The sequence below is a fragment of the Ceratotherium simum genome, chromosome 31 (assembly GCF_057802395.1).
Source record: "Ceratotherium simum simum isolate JZ-2026a chromosome 31, ASM5780239v1, whole genome shotgun sequence".
Classification (NCBI taxonomy): domain Eukaryota; kingdom Metazoa; phylum Chordata; class Mammalia; order Perissodactyla; family Rhinocerotidae; genus Ceratotherium; species Ceratotherium simum.
The window spans coordinates 19013821-19032156 of record NC_141930.1 but is presented as its reverse complement, the minus strand read 5'-3'; the positions used below and the strand labels follow the sequence as shown (position 1 = coordinate 19032156).

General features: G+C 35.8%; 1 protein-coding gene across 2 annotated transcripts in view; it reads right to left on the bottom strand.

The window, feature by feature from the left end:
* Positions 1-18336, bottom strand: part of ARFGEF1 (ARF guanine nucleotide exchange factor 1) — a 153729-nt gene that overhangs the window by 94240 nt on the left and 41153 nt on the right. For both annotated transcript variants that reach the window (XM_087420482.1, XM_004436259.3), the window contains exons 2-7: positions 13196-13226; positions 12360-12516; positions 10728-10874; positions 8612-8791; positions 3359-3635; positions 196-306 (exon numbers count right to left, since the gene is read on the bottom strand). In XM_087420482.1, coding sequence (XP_087276608.1) covers positions 196-306; positions 3359-3635; positions 8612-8791; positions 10728-10874; positions 12360-12516; positions 13196-13226 — 903 coding nt within the window. The remainder of the gene's footprint in view (positions 1-195; positions 307-3358; positions 3636-8611; positions 8792-10727; positions 10875-12359; positions 12517-13195; positions 13227-18336) is intronic.

Here is an 18336-nt window from a genome sequence, read left to right as displayed (position 1 = left end):
TGTGGGAAACAGGGTTTTTAAGGAGTACTCTTCTATAACCAAAGATTTATTTAAATATTTTTTCCACATACAGTCTCGCACTAATTTGAGAAAGAGCTTATCATTTTGCCCTTTTTTTTCCACACATTATAGTCTCTATACTCAAAAGAAATACGATTAAGACAGAATAAACTAATTTCAAGTAAAATATACTACCTCCAACAATGATGTTCACCATTTCTTCTACAATGCTTTGTACAATGTCTTGTGGCTTCTCCTCACAGTCATGGCTTTCTCCATCATATAATATATCATTTTTAGATAATGCTTTAAAAAAGAAAAATTAAAGAAAACATCACTTTAATTTTTTGGAAACTTTTACTAAATACTGATAATGAAAAACTCTCCTGAAAAGAATCAAATAGATACATGAAACTAGAAGCAATTATATGTTCAACTTTTCAAACTTACAACCAAACCAAATTTTAAAATACTTTATAAATTTAAGTCAATTTCAACAATGATTCATTTGACAAGCTATTAAACAATTATTCCACTTAAGTGAATTTTCTAGATTATTCCTTTAAGAACCAAAATTTTTAAAAATTATTTTGAATGAAACATTTCTAACATGTCCCACATACTTATCAAATAATATATTAAATGTAATTAAAGCTTGTTTTGACTCATTAGGCTTATCAATAACAAGCTCATCGCTGTGCTCTAATATAGTGAGGTCCTTGAAGAAGCAGAGATAGGGTCATCTGGGCCTCCAACAGCCCTTCCTTCCTTTTTCTTCCCCGACAGAATCTAAACATCCAATGCAAAACTAAATTCAATATGTAAAAAAGAAATCGCTCCCCAATTTAATTTTAATTGAAAACAGATATAACTGCCAATCAGAACTTCTGAACAGCATAAGAGAAATTGATAAAAACTTGACATTCCAGTTAGCTTGTATAGACTACTGCAGATAAAAATAGGATTTCCACTGGATTTTTTGAAATGCTGAAAATATCTCAGGAAGGCTCAATTAGCACTTCTGGATGCTTTGGGATCCAGGACCCTGTTCTGGGAGCCACTACCCTACACCAAATGGCATCAGACTGCATATCAGCTGATAGTGCTGCTGTCTACAACCCCGTGCCCACTCATACTACCATGAAGGACTGCTGCTTATAATTCTGGCTTCCAGAAGCATGTCCTCCCTATTGTTCACTGCTCCTAATCTATTGTTTGCTGCATTCTACAGAATACTGAATGCTACAAGGGGAAATCTAATAACTAAGCATGTCAAATTAGTAACCTTATTTTACAAAAAAAATCCAAACACAACAGCATTTAGACTCTTCTGTGGAGAAAAAATGTCTTGACAGATCATTTTTCCACCATTCTTAAGCTGTGTATTTCTCTGCTCTAGTTGGCTAAAATTACCTAGAGGCCAAAAATTTAGCATTTCAACATAACTAAATATACAGTCACTAAAATGTGCACAAAATGACTAGTGAACCAAGAGTCAATTCTCACATAAATTATCTGATAGAAATAGATTAGAGTAACTGAGTAATATTTATTACACATAGGAGATGATTAGAGAAGTTAACTATTATGTCCAAAGTCACATAACTAGTAAGTGACAGGTGTGATTCAAAGCAGGTAATCTAACACCAGAGCATGTACTCTTAACCGATGGCTCTCAGTCTCAGGTAGAATTTTCATTTATATCAGCTGTTGGGAGAAAAACACATTTAAAGCCAAAATAATCATGACTATGCCACACGGAATTATGTCTTATTTATAATTCTGTATCCTATAAGGTACCTACAGTAGTACCTCATACATAGCAGATGCTTCCATTCCTTCGGTCTCAGTTCACATCATTTCTTCTGTCAGAAAATTTCCTAAATTTTCTAGCTGGCCAATTCCTACCCCTATCCATCATGATTCAGCTAAAACATCACCGCTTTCTCTACAAAGGTATTCCCTAACACTCCTCAGCAGAATCACCTTATGCATGCCACTTCCAGGATATTTATCTTGTTATACCTCATTTATACACGCCTGACCATCCACCATCCAGGCAGACCATGAGCAGCCTAAGAGCAATGGCTATGTCTCCACCAACTTTTTAACCCCAAGTCCTAGCACACAAGTGCCTAGGACACAGTATGCTAAATGAATGTTTGCTCAATGCATGGATGAAGAAGTGAAGGAACACGTGAAGTCCCAGCTTTATCAGAGATTAGCCCTTTGAGTCAGCCCCTTATAAGCTCACAGTGAAAGTAGGGGGAATTCTGGCAACGGCAGGCTAGAAAAATGTAAATCATACAAGCACTACAGATTCACTATTAGCTTGAGCACTGTGAATGCTTGGTTTATCAAAATTATCCCTTTAAAAATAGTAAAGTACTATTAAAATAGTAAAAAAGCAACTATTCATGCCACTGCTGATATTCATGCCATTATTAGGATACGGAAAAGATGTGGTAAAAGAAAAATATTATAGAAGTCTTTCCAGAAAGTGAAGTAAAAACACAGAATTCAGATGAATAGTAACTAAGCCCTAACGATCCTGGTTCTACATAACCACACTGAATAGGCAACAGAATTTCCATCCTTTTTTGACACGAAGCTAAGGAGGAACAAAGGGAAGAACCAAATTCCCTGACAGTTTTATAGAACAGCTAAAGCTGAGAATAATGTCTGGAGAAAAAAAAGACTTCATGTGATTATTTTTAGAGAAACATATTTGTAAAATAAATTTGTGTAACTTCGTTTTCATAATCTTATAAACTTTTTCTTATAAATAAATTTACTTAAAACAAATACTGTCAGAGAACATCTCCATTTTAGTGATTATTACACATTGGGATACAAAAATAAATATTTTTTTATGTCAGGTGGTTACTCAAAAGATTTTTTTTATATTTAATTTCAGTACTTTTTTGACCATAATAATATTTTCTGAACTAATAACAATTTCCTAAAATTTTCAGTCACATTCCAGAAAACCTTACTAAATAAATAGGTCTCTCGTTTGCTGTGAAACTAATTTTAAGAATAAAACTGAAGTTCCTACATAACATGCTAACAGACAATTATGACCCTCTTCAGTAACACATTATCTCCTCCAAAGCAAGTCTATAAAGCATACTGCTCATGAGAGGCTAACGAATGCATTGCATCGTTAATAGATGTTTTATGCTTTGGAGTGAAATTAACTTCACCAGCTAGGAAGGAAAAAGTCCACAATTACCACAATGTGTTTGCTATCTACTAAGCAGTATTACCCTTTCCACATTTCTTTACCAAAAATGCATTCCTACACTGTTCCCTTACACACATACCGCCCCCAACAATCCCTTCTCAAAAAGATTACTTTCAGCTGCAGTTGCCTGATCAGCTTCAGTCTGTTCATTTTCTGCACTGGAAATATCAGATCCATTTTCAGGCTCTGTGTCATCCTGAAGGCTTTTATCCACATCATTTGTATGCGGATCAAGGTCCCCTTCATGATCTTGGGATATATGATCAACAGTCTGAGGTGGCAAATATCTAAGCTGAGGTGATTCAGGCTCATGATGGCTTACTGGAGACTGCAACAGATGATGATGCTGCCGATGCCTTTCTTTCTCCATTTGTTTGGCTTCCTGCAACTGGAAAGAAATAGAATAATTTCCAATATTAGTAAAATAAGTTGTTTAAAATTTGGAGGAGTAATGTTACGTTCAACTATAAATCCTAAGTGCCACCTTGTCTCTAGGCTTAGAAATCATAGTTCATCAGAAACAAAGAACACAAAATATACTAAAAACACACAAAAACAAGTAACAGTGGTTAATACACAAGCAACTAGTAATAACGGTTACCTATTGGTGGCAGAGGTTGGGAAATGACCAAATTAGAAACAAAAGTGGGAGGGAACTTTTCAGTGTATACTCTTCTGTTAACATGTTCTTATGACACCTAAATGTCTTTTAATTAAAAATGAATAAAATTATATTTAATAAATAAAATTGCAAAGAGTACTTAAACCCCTCTGCCCAGTCATCTAATAAGAATGAAAAAACTGTATCTACAAATGTTTGAGTTTTATTTTGGGAGCTCTGTCATTATTATGTATATAATACTACCTGCAAAACTGGCTCACTAATTATAAGATGCTAAAAAGAGTAACAACCAGGATCATAGGGTTTCATTTTTAGCACTTGATTGCTTTTAGACACAGCTCTTTTGGTCCTCATGACCTAATAAGAATGATTTTCACAGAATTAATTTCCACAAAGATAAATATTTTACAGTGTTAAATACGAACATTTCATATTCCCTAATAGTATTCCAGGTTATGTGGAAATACCAGAACTAACTATACGCATTTATAAAACAAATTTGAATTAAAAGATTTTAATGCCCAAAAGGCAGGAAGAGCCTTATAATTCACATGGTCTAAATCCGTTATTTTACAGATAAAGAAATTGATGGGCATGACTAGTTGCACAGTTGAAATCAGAACAGAATTCTTAGACCAATACTTTAGTCCATTCATGAGCAAGTCTATCTCCAAATTAAAAGCGAGAAGCCTATGACTTGCAATCCAATCTCACGCGCAGCCTAACTACAGCCAATCTACGCTAAGATTTAGTGGGGCAAGCATATGCTTTGGAATCACAGACAAGTACGATATCAAATTCTAGCTTTTTCTACTTATTCCAGAGTTGTAGAAACTCTAGAAATACCCTTGAAAAGAAACAGGAAATGTTATTGTATAAAAATAACCCTTTTAACATTTTCTATACACTTCCATACTTTCTAGAGTAGGGTTTTTCAACATTAGTACTACTGACATTTTGGATGAGATAATTCTTTGTTGTGGGGGGGCTGTCTTCTGTACTGGGCACAGGGTGTTGAGCAACATCCTTATCCTCTACCCATTATATGCCAGTAACAGCCTCCCCACCTGAGTCATGACAATCCAAAGTGTCTCAAATGTGGCTTCAAGGTAAAACCATCTCCAGTTGAGAACCATGGTTCTAAAGAAATTTAGCATTTTCTGCTTTGAAATAATTTTAGAACTGAACATTTTGTAGAGTTTTACTGGTGGGGGGGGGGAGATTATCAGTAGCATATATAAATGAATTAGACTCCTAGCTTAGAATTTTAGAAAATGTGGAAGTTAAATTAGTCTGCTCCCCTTTTAATTTTCTTTTGCTCCCCTTTCCTACTTTTCAGTAATTATCTATAGCACAGAATTAAATATCCTTCATGACAGGAAACATGTTCACAGCCTTTATCACAATTCAGTTACATATTTATTTGTGTGATTACCTGTTTAAGGTTCATTTTCCCCCTCTATGCCCACAGTTTGTAAGATCTTTGAAGGTAGTTGGTTTTGCCCAGCACTGTATAACTGAGGTCCAGAACAGTGCTGGTAACGTATAAGGAATGTAATTAAACCTTGCTGAACAAGTCAAACCAATAAAACTTATATTTCTGCCCTTAAAAAGCAATTAAATTATTTTCATTCATTTCTTTAAAAAAGCAGCAAAACTATTATTTGTGGTTGCAAAATATTAGAAATAATCCAATGTCAATACATAGAAGAGTGAATGAACAGACTACAGTACATCCTAGAGGACTATGCATCTGTAAAAAAAGGATGAGGAAGATCTCTAAGAACTGACATTGAATGCTTTCTGGGACATACTGCTAAACAAAAAGAGCAAAGTACAAAAGAGCCTTATAGTATGTGTGGCTGCCAACCTTTAAGATGGCCACCAATGATCTCTACCTCTTGATTTTCACTTCCTTGTAGATTTCCCTCCTACACTGTGCCACTTCTGATCATAAGGTAGACACTGCAGCTTCTGTCTTGTTGCTCTCTCTCTCAGATCATCTACCCTGGGGGAAGCCAGCTCCCATGTCATTAGCAGCCCTATGAAACCCACATTGTAAAAAAAAACTCAGACCTTTCTGGCCAACAGACAGCGAGGAACTGAGGCCTTTCACTAACAGTCAAATGAGTGAGCTTGGAAGTATATACTCTAGCCCAATAAAGCCTTTAAATGACTGCAGCCCCAGCTGACATTGTGATCCATGTAGCCAACTGCAACCTCATGTGAAACCCAAGCCACAACCACCCAGCTAAGCCACTCCTGGATTCTGGACCCTCAGAAACTGTGAGAGATAAGCAGCTGAAGTTTGGGGTATTTGTTATGCAGTGACCGATAACTAATACATTATTCTACCTTTCATCTAAGTAAGGTGGTAAATGAAACCATACATATATCTGCTCATTTGTGCTAAAGAAATGCAGGAAGGATAAACTAGAAACAAAAGAGATTAGCTACAATGAAGGGGTGTAAAGGGAGGAAGAGGAATGGAGTGGTAGTAATAGGAGGGAGCAGTACTCCTCTGAGTATAACTTTTGTGTAGCTCTGACTCTTAAATCATAGTAATGGTTAACATATCCAAAAAATAAATAAGCAATTAAAACTAACCAGAGTGTGAGGGATACTGAAATGGAAAACAGGCAATAATAAGTGAACCTAATTGTATTATAAAGGAATAACATTATCCCATTGAAAAGTGTAAAGGACTAACCTAAGTAACTTTGGAAAACAATATTTTGAATGGATACTATAAAGCTAAAGACAAAAAAAAAAACTAAATACAAATGCTGTAACCTACTCTGTAAATTTGCTTCTCACAGTGATATGGGTTACCAATTCTAAAACTATCTTAGGTGTATAACAGGATTGAACAAATAATATATCATAGAAAATTAAAGCCATATTTCTCACTCTTTAGAGAGAGGAAGTTACAAACAAAAAAGGGAGAAGGCTGAAACGAACCTTGTGGTGTTGGACTGAAATCAGAAGTATCAGTATGAACACACAGTTTTTAACATATACAGATAGACAGTCACATGCAGGTGTAGGGTGTGGGGAGGTGGGGTGAGTATACAGATATGTATTTCCTAGTTCCGTCTGCTGAGAGGGCCTAGAAGTAATAACATCCCAGCAGCAATGAACATAGCTAGCACTCGGATTTTGGTTTCTAATCACCATTCTCCAATCAAAGAAGCCAGGGCTCCCTGTTGAAGTGGTTGATTCCAGGGCTGAAGCAGAGACAATTCAAAAAGACCCTGGAACATCCTGAGAGTCTAGAAAGTAAGGAGGTGCTCAAAAAGGGATAAGAGTTTGTCAAAAAGACGCAGCTTTGTTGCAAAGTTGGGCAACAAAATAAATAATGATAGTATTGACTAGAACCCACAGAATAAAATAAACATCTACGAATACAGACTGATATAACTAAACTGAATAAATAAATAGAAAAGAAGGAGAATAATTCCAATTAACAAATAGAGGAGGAAGAAACAGAAAATCATCAGTAGAGAAATACCATAATAACTGTTGCCAACAAGATTCACTGATGGATACTTAAACTGGGGGATGGGAGAGGTATGAGGAGGAAACAGGATATTTGCATAGTTTTAAAGTATTTCTCCCAAGATATCTATTAACTGCAAAAGAATAACTTGTAACTTTACAGTGGAGGAACCTGGAAGACACCACATTAACCAAGTAATCAAGGTCAACCTCAACAGTAATAAAGACATATATCAAGATCATGAGTTCCTGATATGATGCATTGAAAAGAACACACCATTGCTTCAGAGGTATTCTAGCATAAAAACGGACAACCTCATTCTAGTCATGAGAAAAGATTAGACAACACAAATTGAGGGATATTCAACAAAATAAGTGACCAGTAACATTCAAAAGCATCAAAGTGATGAAAGATAAGAGATAAGACTGAGAAACTGTCACAAACCGGAAAAGACTAAGACATAACAACAGGTGCATATTAAACGCAATGCGGGATTCTGGATCAGATCCAGAAACAGAAAAAGGACATTAGTGAGAAAACTGGTGCAATTCAAGTAAGGTTTGTAGTTTACTTAATAGTATTATTGTACCAGTGTTAATTCCTGCCTCTGATCATTGCAGTACTGGTTACATGAGATCCTGGCATTAAAGAAAGCAGGGTAAAGAGGATCTCTCTGTAATACTTTTGTAACTTTTCCATTAAGTTTAAAATCAGTTTAAAATAAAAAGTTAGAAGCTGGTTTTTAATTATGAAGACCTAGACAATTAAAAAATAAATAAATAAATAAATGATTCACTAGCTGCTGATCTCTTACTGAAAAAAAATTTCATCAACACAGAAAAGTATTTTTATTTATTTTTTAAAGGCTCAATGAATAAATAATTTTATACCAGAAGAGATCAAATTAGGTAGTTTTATATCTACATTACACTCACTCACTAAGCTTCAGTGATATAAAAATATCAATTCATAAACGCTTTCATGAGGAAGATGGCAATCAATATCTTTCACATTCTATTTATGAACAACTAAAAAGAAAATTTTATCCAGAGTCAAACAAGTCAGTAAACCTCAAAACAAAACAAAATAAAACATAGTATTACAGATCTCCAGTAAGTAGAACTGTAAATCAAAGACATTCTTCTCTACAGGCACAAAGATTTCACTGTTATTTCTGTAGCCTCTCTTCTACATTTGATGCCTGTGGTGTTCTATATAATCTCTCTCTTTTCTTAATACTTACTGCTTGGTTTTCCATGCGTGCAAAGATAACATTTAGCATCTGAGTAAGAGTAGCTTTGGCTGTTGTCTGATTGATGAGATTTTTGCTTGCTAGATAGATATTGTAACATGTTCTCACAGCTTGCAGTACAGTTCCTTCGTGAATTTCTATGTGTTGAGATGTTACTGCAGTAAGTAAAGCCTTTAAAACAAAAAAAAAGACAAAGTCAAAGCAATTTTCTGCATCCAGAGTTTCAGCACAAAAATAGGAGTATTTTTTTGATTTTGTTTTGTTTTGTTTTTTGTGAGGAAGATTAGCCCTGTGCTAACATCCATTGCCGATCCTCCTCTTTTTTGCTGAGGAAGATTGGCCCTGGGCTAACATCCATGCCTGTCTTCCTCTACTTTATATGGGACGCCACCACAGCGTGGCTTGACAAGTGGTGTGTCGGTCCGCGCCTGGGATCCAAACTTGCGAACCCTGGGCCACCGAAGCAGAACACGTGAGCTTAACTGCTACACCATCGGGCCAGCCCCCAATATGAGTATTTTTAGACTAGAATTAAAACTTTCAGACACCATTACCACTTTTAGGAAGTGTACACAGAATTTCTACCTGTCTTGAATATATCATCAACTGTTAAAATGTTTTGTTCTCCTCATTATGGCAGTAGTTTCCACATAATCTTCCCAACACCAGAACACTAGAAAACCATTCAATTAATTTGTTTCAATGCAAGTTTCATTTTAATAGAAATATTATTTAATTTAGTTTATGGGCAGGCCCTGTGGTGTAGCAGTTAAGTTCGGCATGCTCCACTTCAGCAGCCCAGGTTTGTGGGTTCAGATCCTGGGTGCAGACCTACACCACTCATCAGCCATGTTGGGGCGGCAACCCACATATAATGTAGAGGAAGATTGGCACAGATGTTAGCTCAGGGCTAATCTTCCTCATCAAAAAAAAAAAAAAAAAAAGCACAGCATTAAAACTCTGTCACAGTAGAGCACAGATATGCCTCATATGATACATCTGTTAAACCAGATTATCAACTTTGGAGGATATACATTGTGTCTTACTTCCAAATTTTTCTGAGATCTTTTTTACAGACTGGACTCAATAAATGTGCTGTTGTTATTGCTGAGGATGTTTACAAATGTTTTAGAATAAAGAATTTAAAATAATCCTAAGGTGAATCCTCCAATAAAGTGAACTTTATGTGAATTTTCATACCTTAGGTTACTTGCAATTTCTCAAAAGCAAAGACTCATAGCTTCTGTCCGTTTTATGTTATATAACGCTATGCAGAGTCAGCATTGAGTACATGCTAAATAAACCATGAATTATAAGAAACTGCAAATGATAGGCCCAAATGATTGGACAGCTTTTTAAGAATAAAGGTATTATACGACTTGTGAAGTAAATACAGCTATAAAACTGAAAGGCTCAGAAGGGGCTATATTCCACACATGAAGGAACACTTTATAGACATAAACAATTTCCAAAGTACTACTAGTACGTGAAAATTTTACTGATACGTAAACATACCACCACTACCATTAGCAGTAACATTAACAACTCTGTAAGAGACTGAAAACACAACTGAGTGATTTCTCCTCAAAGGAGTTTAACCATCCAGGTACGCTATAGCACAGACCCAGGACAGGGTTTAGATGAGCAGGTTCAGCAGATGAACAACTGCAAGGGAATCAGAAAATCTCGTGCACAAGTAATTCACGTGGTGAAGCACGAGTCAAGAGGCCAGACTCACTAGAAGGGGGTCCAACAGTACCGAAGAAACTAGAGGGGTCACGGAAATTTCAAATGGCAGCCTAAAGCTCAAAAGATGGAATATGTATGGTAAGCATGCCAGAAACTGGAAAACTCTGGAAGACTCTCGGGGCCCAAGCTAAACTGGGACCTTCAAAATAAGAGAGTCGGAAATATAGTCGTCTTCTAACAAACTCGTGGCATTCAACAATGAAATCCCCTGATATGGGCTCTAAAAAGCACCCAAATGACCTCTATTATAGTTGGAAAGCACATAAAATGACCTTTCCAAATATTTTCAAGGTAAAGCGCTTCTGATTTAAAAAAATACACATTATGAATAACAAATTCACTTTACATACTTAGTTACCTTTATTATCTGCAACTGAACTCCTTCATCTGTTTGAGGACCTTGGAAACAGCCACAAATTGTTTCAATAATTCTATCAATTAATTTTTTGCCTGGTGTTGTACTATCTGGAGCGTTGCCTGTCAAGTGCCCATAAGCAATAAGTTTCTGAAATGGAGAAAGAAAATAAAGATTCTAATTAAGCTAATATATACACTAATTAAATATTCATTGAAATTTACAATATACAATTGAAAATACACTAAACTTTTTACATAAAAATATTAAGGTATAGTGGGACGGCCAAGTGGCGTTGCAGTTAAGTTTGTGTACTCTGCTTTGGTGGTCCGGGGTTCCCTGGTTTGGATCCTGGGTACAGACCTACTCACCGCTCATCAAGCCATGCTGAGGCAGTATCCCATATAGAGCAACTAGAAGGATGTACAACTATGACATACAACTATCTACTGGGGCTTTGGGGAGGGGGGAAAAAAAAGAGGAAGATTGGCAACAGATGCTAGTACAGGGCTAATCTTCCTCAAAAAAAAAAATTAAGGTATAATCAAAGCCACGGCTATACCAACTTTTCCCGAAAAAAGCTTTATTAGCTACAAATGTGAAACTATTTACACTTGTAAAAAAACACAAAAACAGAACAATAACCACAACAAAACCATGAGGCTATACTTTGAGAAAGCCAGGCCTCTGAACTTGTCTCTAATGAATTAGAATAGCTTACTACTTTCTATGTACACGTTATTGATACCGCTTTTGTGAAACACATTTAAATGACCCAAAATCTCTTTCCAAATTAGATCTGTGAATATGCAAAAAAAACCCAGTTTCCACACACTGGCTGCAATAAATCACAGATTTGTTCATTCATCATTACTATTACAGCCCTGGAAGGAAGGCCTTAGATATTATAATTCTAATTTGTCAGGGAAAACAAGGTCACAAATCAAATGAACTTATCCTTAACCTATCTTAAGAAGAAATCATATGGATATGATATGATACGGATATGGATATGGTCTTTTCCTAGCCATTGAATTGTTAGTTAAATAAGTATAATCCCCAAACAGTGAGAACACCTAGAAAGAGAAGGACCCATCTATCTGGACGTTTGACTGACAAACATCTAAGAGGATCCCGTGTCTGTGTGTATGTGTGTAAGTAAAACAGGGCAAAAGATTTAAGGAATTTTCTGACAGAAATGAAGGTCAGAGCTAAAGTCCAGCAGTGATTATAAATATTAAGCTGACAATATTAACCTATTTCTTTATATAAAACAGTAGGCATTAAGTAAAATCATTTACATAATGATATATGTAAAGTGAGCAGCAGCAGGTTACAAGTATTGTTGAATTTCACTGATGGAAAAAGAGACCAAATCAACACTTTTATTATTAATAACCTTAGTAAAGATTTTGTGTCTCACTAAGCTAACTGATGATTTTTGTTACCATTAAATTAGAAACATCTTTTTGCAACTATTATTGTCTCTCTTGAATATAAGCAACCATTTGGTTTCTTACCACAAAAAGAATATTCAAGATTTGCATGGAAATTGTCTGAATTATCAATTTTGAGTAATGTTTTAGAAACACATTCAAATTAGATGGTTTTTAGATAATGCTATTTTATACATACCTGTAAACAATCTAGAGATGTACTAACTATGCGGGGACATTTGGACTGGCATGCCAGTTCAAAGGGTAAGAAGTACTTGTCTGCTTCTATAAAATTTGTCTTTGATTTCACTGGTGGAAGGGTGCTTGATCCAGCTTTTGCTTCTCCATGAGGAGGACTAAAGGAAAAAGACGAGTCTAATAAGAATATCACATTTCTTATATTGACGATGAAAACAGAGAATTTCAGTCCTAAAAGGAACCTTCCTAAATCAGTCTTCATCTTGCCATATTTCATGAGGAAACCAAAGCCCAGAAAAGTTAAGTGATTTGCAACAGGTCAAGAGCTAGCGCCCAGAGCTGTGACTAAATGCAAGACACTGGGTTCTTGTCTAATACTCTTTCCAAAAGATCTCAAGGTGTTTCTATTATAGAAATATTTTACTGCCACCTAACAAATTTGGTATCATAATATCTTAAAAAGCAATGGGCTTTCTACTGGTCCTTAAGTCAAACTGCACTTCTGAGTTACTCAATACTGTCCCCTGAAGAGGTTAACACTATCAAAGAAACCTAGTCATCTTTCTAAGTATGAATCCAAGTCCTTAAGCAAAGACTTGAAAGCATATCTTATGGTATTTCAGAAATACCCTTATATAGTATTCATGAGATGTTTTTGTATTTATAAGTAAGCTTACAATTATATTTCTTTAAAAAAATATTTTTTAAGTTGATTTTATTATAAAGATCACAAGCAGAAAATTTGCCACACTAAAATATAGATGATTGCATTATTATTTTGGCCAAGACTGACAAGTTTGCAAATTATTTTTACTAAAGAAAAGAAACCCCACAAACCTTTGTTTTTCAGTTTCCGCTTTTATTTCCTCTGGGGGGAAGAAAAGAAGCATACATTAGAAAACTTGAAAATCATGAAGTAATTTGATTACAGGTTTTATAAACTAGTTTGTAACTTCTATAACAAGTTGGGAGGAATGCAAATTCAAAAGAAAATTAGGTATTAAAATTCTGTTAAATGTGTTAACTTACATAAATAATATAATTTTATAAAACTATATGTAGGATATACATTAACAATCATAAAGATAGGTACAATTAATTATAGATTACTAAGTCCCATAGCATTTCCTTTTCTCAACGTAGTTCTCTTTTGGTCAAGTAGCTATTTACATTAACCAGAAGCATTAATATTAAGAACAGAATATTATGTATGCTGGGGCCAGCCCCGTGGCTTAGCGGTTAAGTGCACGCGCTCTGCTACTGGCGGCCCGGGTTCGGATCCAGGCGTGCACCGACGCACCGCTTCTCTGGCCATGCTGAGGCCGCGTCCCACACACAGCAACTAGAAGGATGTGCAACTATGACATACAACTATCTACTGGGGCTTTGGGGGAAAAAAAGGAGGAGGATTGGCAACAGATGTTAGCTCAGAGCCGGTCTTCCTCAGCAAAAAGAGGAGGATTAGCATGGATGTTAGCTCAGGGCTGATCTTCCTCACAAAAAAAAAAAAAAAAAAAAAAGACTAAAAAGTAAAATAAATACACCACTCTTGTGACTATCTCAAGGAGATTATCAGGCCAGGACTATAATTTCTTGACTATGTGTGCTGATATTTAACCAATTTTTCTATTTATGACTATACAAGGCATTATAAAATACACATGCCCAATTTAATTAAAATTTTCTCTTTCACTGTTTATACCTATAACAGATGAGGTAAATTAGATAAATCCTACCTGTAATAGAAGAGCCTTAAATTTAATTGATAGATTGGAGAATCTGGTTAATTGATTAAACCTGTTTAAACTTGGGAAGTATTCTAATATAGCATTAATAATTACTACTGCAGGCAACAGTTGTGGAGAACTTACTATGTGCCAAGCACTATTACATTTTACATGTACTAACCTTACATGAACTATTACACTTTATATATACTAACATATTTAAGCCTCTGAGGTCTGTACCATCATATCTTTATTTTAAAGGTTAGGAAATTGAGGCAGAGAAAGATTGACTAATTTGCCCAAGGGCAGCATGGTTTGGGTGTGTGGCTCATCAGGTTTCAAAACTAGGTAATCTAACTCCAGATCCTGGTGTTTTAACCACTCTACTATATAGATGTATCTATGCACAGTGAGCACAATGTGTTACATTTGGGTATTATAAACAACTATTAGCCTATAAATTTAATAATAATTATTAAAAACTATCGCACATTGCACCTTCCATGTACCAGAGACTCCATTAAGCCCTTCATAAAGTGACTCTGTCAAATCACTTTGTCATAGCTACACAATTTATTCGTTACCTACTCTGTGCCTGTGCCAGGCACTTGATGTTTGGTATTTCAGTCTAGTTCTCTGTGCACCAAAGCTCTTTCCATTTTACCAGTGGTAGGAGTGGAAGGGGAACAGTGTAAAGATATTAACTGCAGGTATTTAAAATACTACTTAATAAAAGTTCACAATGTCTGATATTTAAGATCTGCATTTTGGCTACTAAAATTGCACAGTTATCAACATATATAATTAAAAATAATTTAAACCACTTTTAAAAATACAGTACAGGGGGGCCAGCCCAGTGGCTTAGCGGTTAAGTGCGCGTGCTCCGCTACTGGCGGCCTGGGTTCGGATCCCAGGCGCGCACCAAGGCGCCGCTTCTACGGCCATGCTGAGGCCGCATCCCACATACAGCAACTAGAAGGATGTGCAACTATGACATATAACTATCTACTGGGGCTTTGGGGGGGGGGGGGGAAGAGGAGGATTGGCAATAGATGTCAGCTCAGGGCCGGTCTTCCTCAGCAAAAAGAGGAGGATTAGCATGGATGTTAGCTCAGGGCTGATCTTCCTCACCAAAAAAAAAAAAATACAGTACAGGGGCCACTTTTAAAAATACAGTACAGGGTATAGTGCAAAGGTCCCTTATATTTTAAAAGTAGATTGCAAAGGTCCCTTATATTCTAAAACATGGGTCAACAACTACGGCTCACATGCCAAAGCCAGCTCATCACCTGTTTTTGTACAGCCCATGAGTTTAAGAATGGTTTCTACAGCTGAACATTTCCAATCAATTTGATGACAGGGAACAATAACTCTGAAGCCCAATGAAGAGTAATGTTATCCCTGCTAAAAGAATCCCATTCTTCTCATTAGTAGACCAGGATTACAAAATTTATACTCAATTATTATTATTTAGAATTTCATCAATAAAAAATTTGTGTAAACTTGTTTTCTCTTGGTATGTAAGTATTTACATAATATCTCTGATTTTTCTTCTTGGCTGGCAAAGCCCTTTACAGAAAAAGTTTGCTGATCTTTGCTCTAAAACATTACCATTTTAGTCTATGATTCCATTATTTTTTAAATGACCATATTTAAACAATCTAATAAAACACACTCAACACAAGCCATACTGAATGTAATGTTTCTCTGGTAATTCAGATGGTACTGTAATACTATCTATCTATCTATCTATCTATCTATCTATCTATCTCCATATTGTAAGTTATACAAGGCAAGCACTGTTCAAACTGATTTGGTAAGTTTTTTTTTTTTTTTTACAAAGAAATAAAACAGTTTAACTCTCAATGTTTCTAATGTTTCAAATTACCTTGTACTAAATAGGAGTTTTACTATTTTTTCACTTCTCTATACATCTACAACCCACAGTAAAAGAGTTTTTAATGTTCTGACAAAGCTTTAAAGGACACAAAACAATGACAATTTTTCCCACTGATTATTAACATAGCTTACATGTTTTCAGCTTGCATAGTTATCTTTACGGTCCTGCAAAATGCTTATATTTTTACAGTCCCATGAAGATGCCTATGTTCATTTTAATATATTTCCTTTCAAAGCCATTCAAGGCCACTTAAATTGAAAGACACTCTCACTAAAAAGTAATCAAGATTAAAAGGACAAGGGGGGCCGGCCCTGTGGCTTAGCGGTTAAGTGCGCGCGCTCCGCTACTGGCGGCCCAGGTTCGGATCCCGGGCGCACAGCGACGCACCGCTTCTCCGGCCATGCTGAGGCCGCATCCCACATACAGCAACTAGAAGGATGTGCAACCATGACATATATCTATCTACTGGGGCTTTGGGGGAAAAAAAGGAGGAGGATTGGCAACAGATGTTAGCTCAGAGCCGGTCTTCCTCAGCAAAAAGAGGAGGATTAGCACGGATATTAGCTGAGGGCTGATCTTCCTCACAAAAAAAAAAAAAAAAAAAAAAGGGACAAGGGGCAACGGGGCGAGGTACAGAGAATAAGTATTTATCAAAATACTGAAAGTAACAATATTATAAGCCACAGTATTTTAAAACAAGCTAAAAATTTTAAGTACTATGCAATACTACTTTATATTTGTGCAGCAATATAGAGTGTAAAACATTTTTCCACACATTATCTAATTTTATCCTCAAGGGACAATTCCTCATTTTACAGATAAGGAAACTATGGATTAGATTAAATAATGGCTTTAAGGTCAGACAGCTGGTAAGTAGTGATCCAGAAACGAGTTTCTCTAGTCTTAAAGTAGTGTGTTACCCACTATACACTGTACTATATTTAAGCAATCTTCTATTGACTGATGCAACTGAAATGAAAAATTCATTCTATAATTATCAGGGTAAACTTATTACAAAGCAGTGGTTCTCAAAGCGTAGGACCAGCAGTATCAGCATTACCAGGCCCCACACTAGACTTACTGAATCAGAAACTCTGAGTGTAGAGTCCTACAATTTGCTTTAACAAGGCTTCAAGGAGATTCTGACACACAAACAAGTTTAAGAATCATTGCTATAAAGTGGTTAAAAGAAACGAGTGGAAGACAATTAGGTTTCATCCACCATGCCCACATCCATTTATCGTACCTATAAGACTTCTTAGACTAGCATTTGAGCCTATGCTAAAAAGGAAATCCTTTTCAGTTTTCTTAACTTATAATGAATCTTCAGTAACACAGTCTTTGAGGAAACTGCCTCTCTATTTTAATGAATTAGGGCTTGGAAACAATTTGCTTCAGGTTAGCCTTCAACAGTAGAATCAAGAAATTAATTAATTCTCAATTATTAAAGAAAAAAACATCAAGGAAAAAAATTGAAGCATCAAATTAAGAAGTAGCATACTCAAACTAAAAACCACACGGTGCTTCAGGCCCGTCCCATGGCCTACTGGTTAAGTTCGGCATGCTCTGCTTCAGTGGCCTGGGATCGGTTCCCAGGCACAGACCTACACCACTTGTTGGCAGCCATGCTGTGGCAGCAACCCACATACAAAATAGAGGAAGACTGGCAGAGATGTTAGCTGAGGGTGAAGCTTCCTCAGCAAAAAAAAAAAAAAAAACCCACATGGCTCTTAATTGTAAAATACTTTGCTGTTAAAGTTAGAACCAAGACAGGGATGACCACAAACAGCAAAATATTTTTTGACACTGCTCTGGCAACACTAGATAATGCAAATAAACAGTACTGAATATGATAAGAAAAGTCATCACTCTTGAGCTGAAATAAGATAAAAATCAGAAGCTGGATTTGTTTATTTAGTGATATTTAGGTTTTTTAACTATATAGCATAGTCCTTAAAAAAAACTTTATTACTGGAATTCTTTCAAGAATTTTCTCTGTAGCCATTAACTCCCTATCCCTTCAGAATTACTTTTACAAAATTTTTTTAAAACCTTAGAAACACACCACTGCATTATATATAGAAGGAAAGATTAAAATTGGAGGAAATGAGTCATTGTGAATTAACAGACTTTAAAGTACAGACTTTAAAGTATTTTGAAAGAAACACAGTTTTACTCCTTTCAGGTACATTAAGTAACTGGAAACAAGTCAACACAGTTGATAAGGCACAGGACTTGTTTAATGAATAGGAAAGAATGATTTATTAAAAAATAACTGGTATGGGGCTGGCCCAGTGGCGCAGTGGTTAAGTTCGCACTCTCCACTTTGGCAGCCAGGGCTCTGCAGGTTC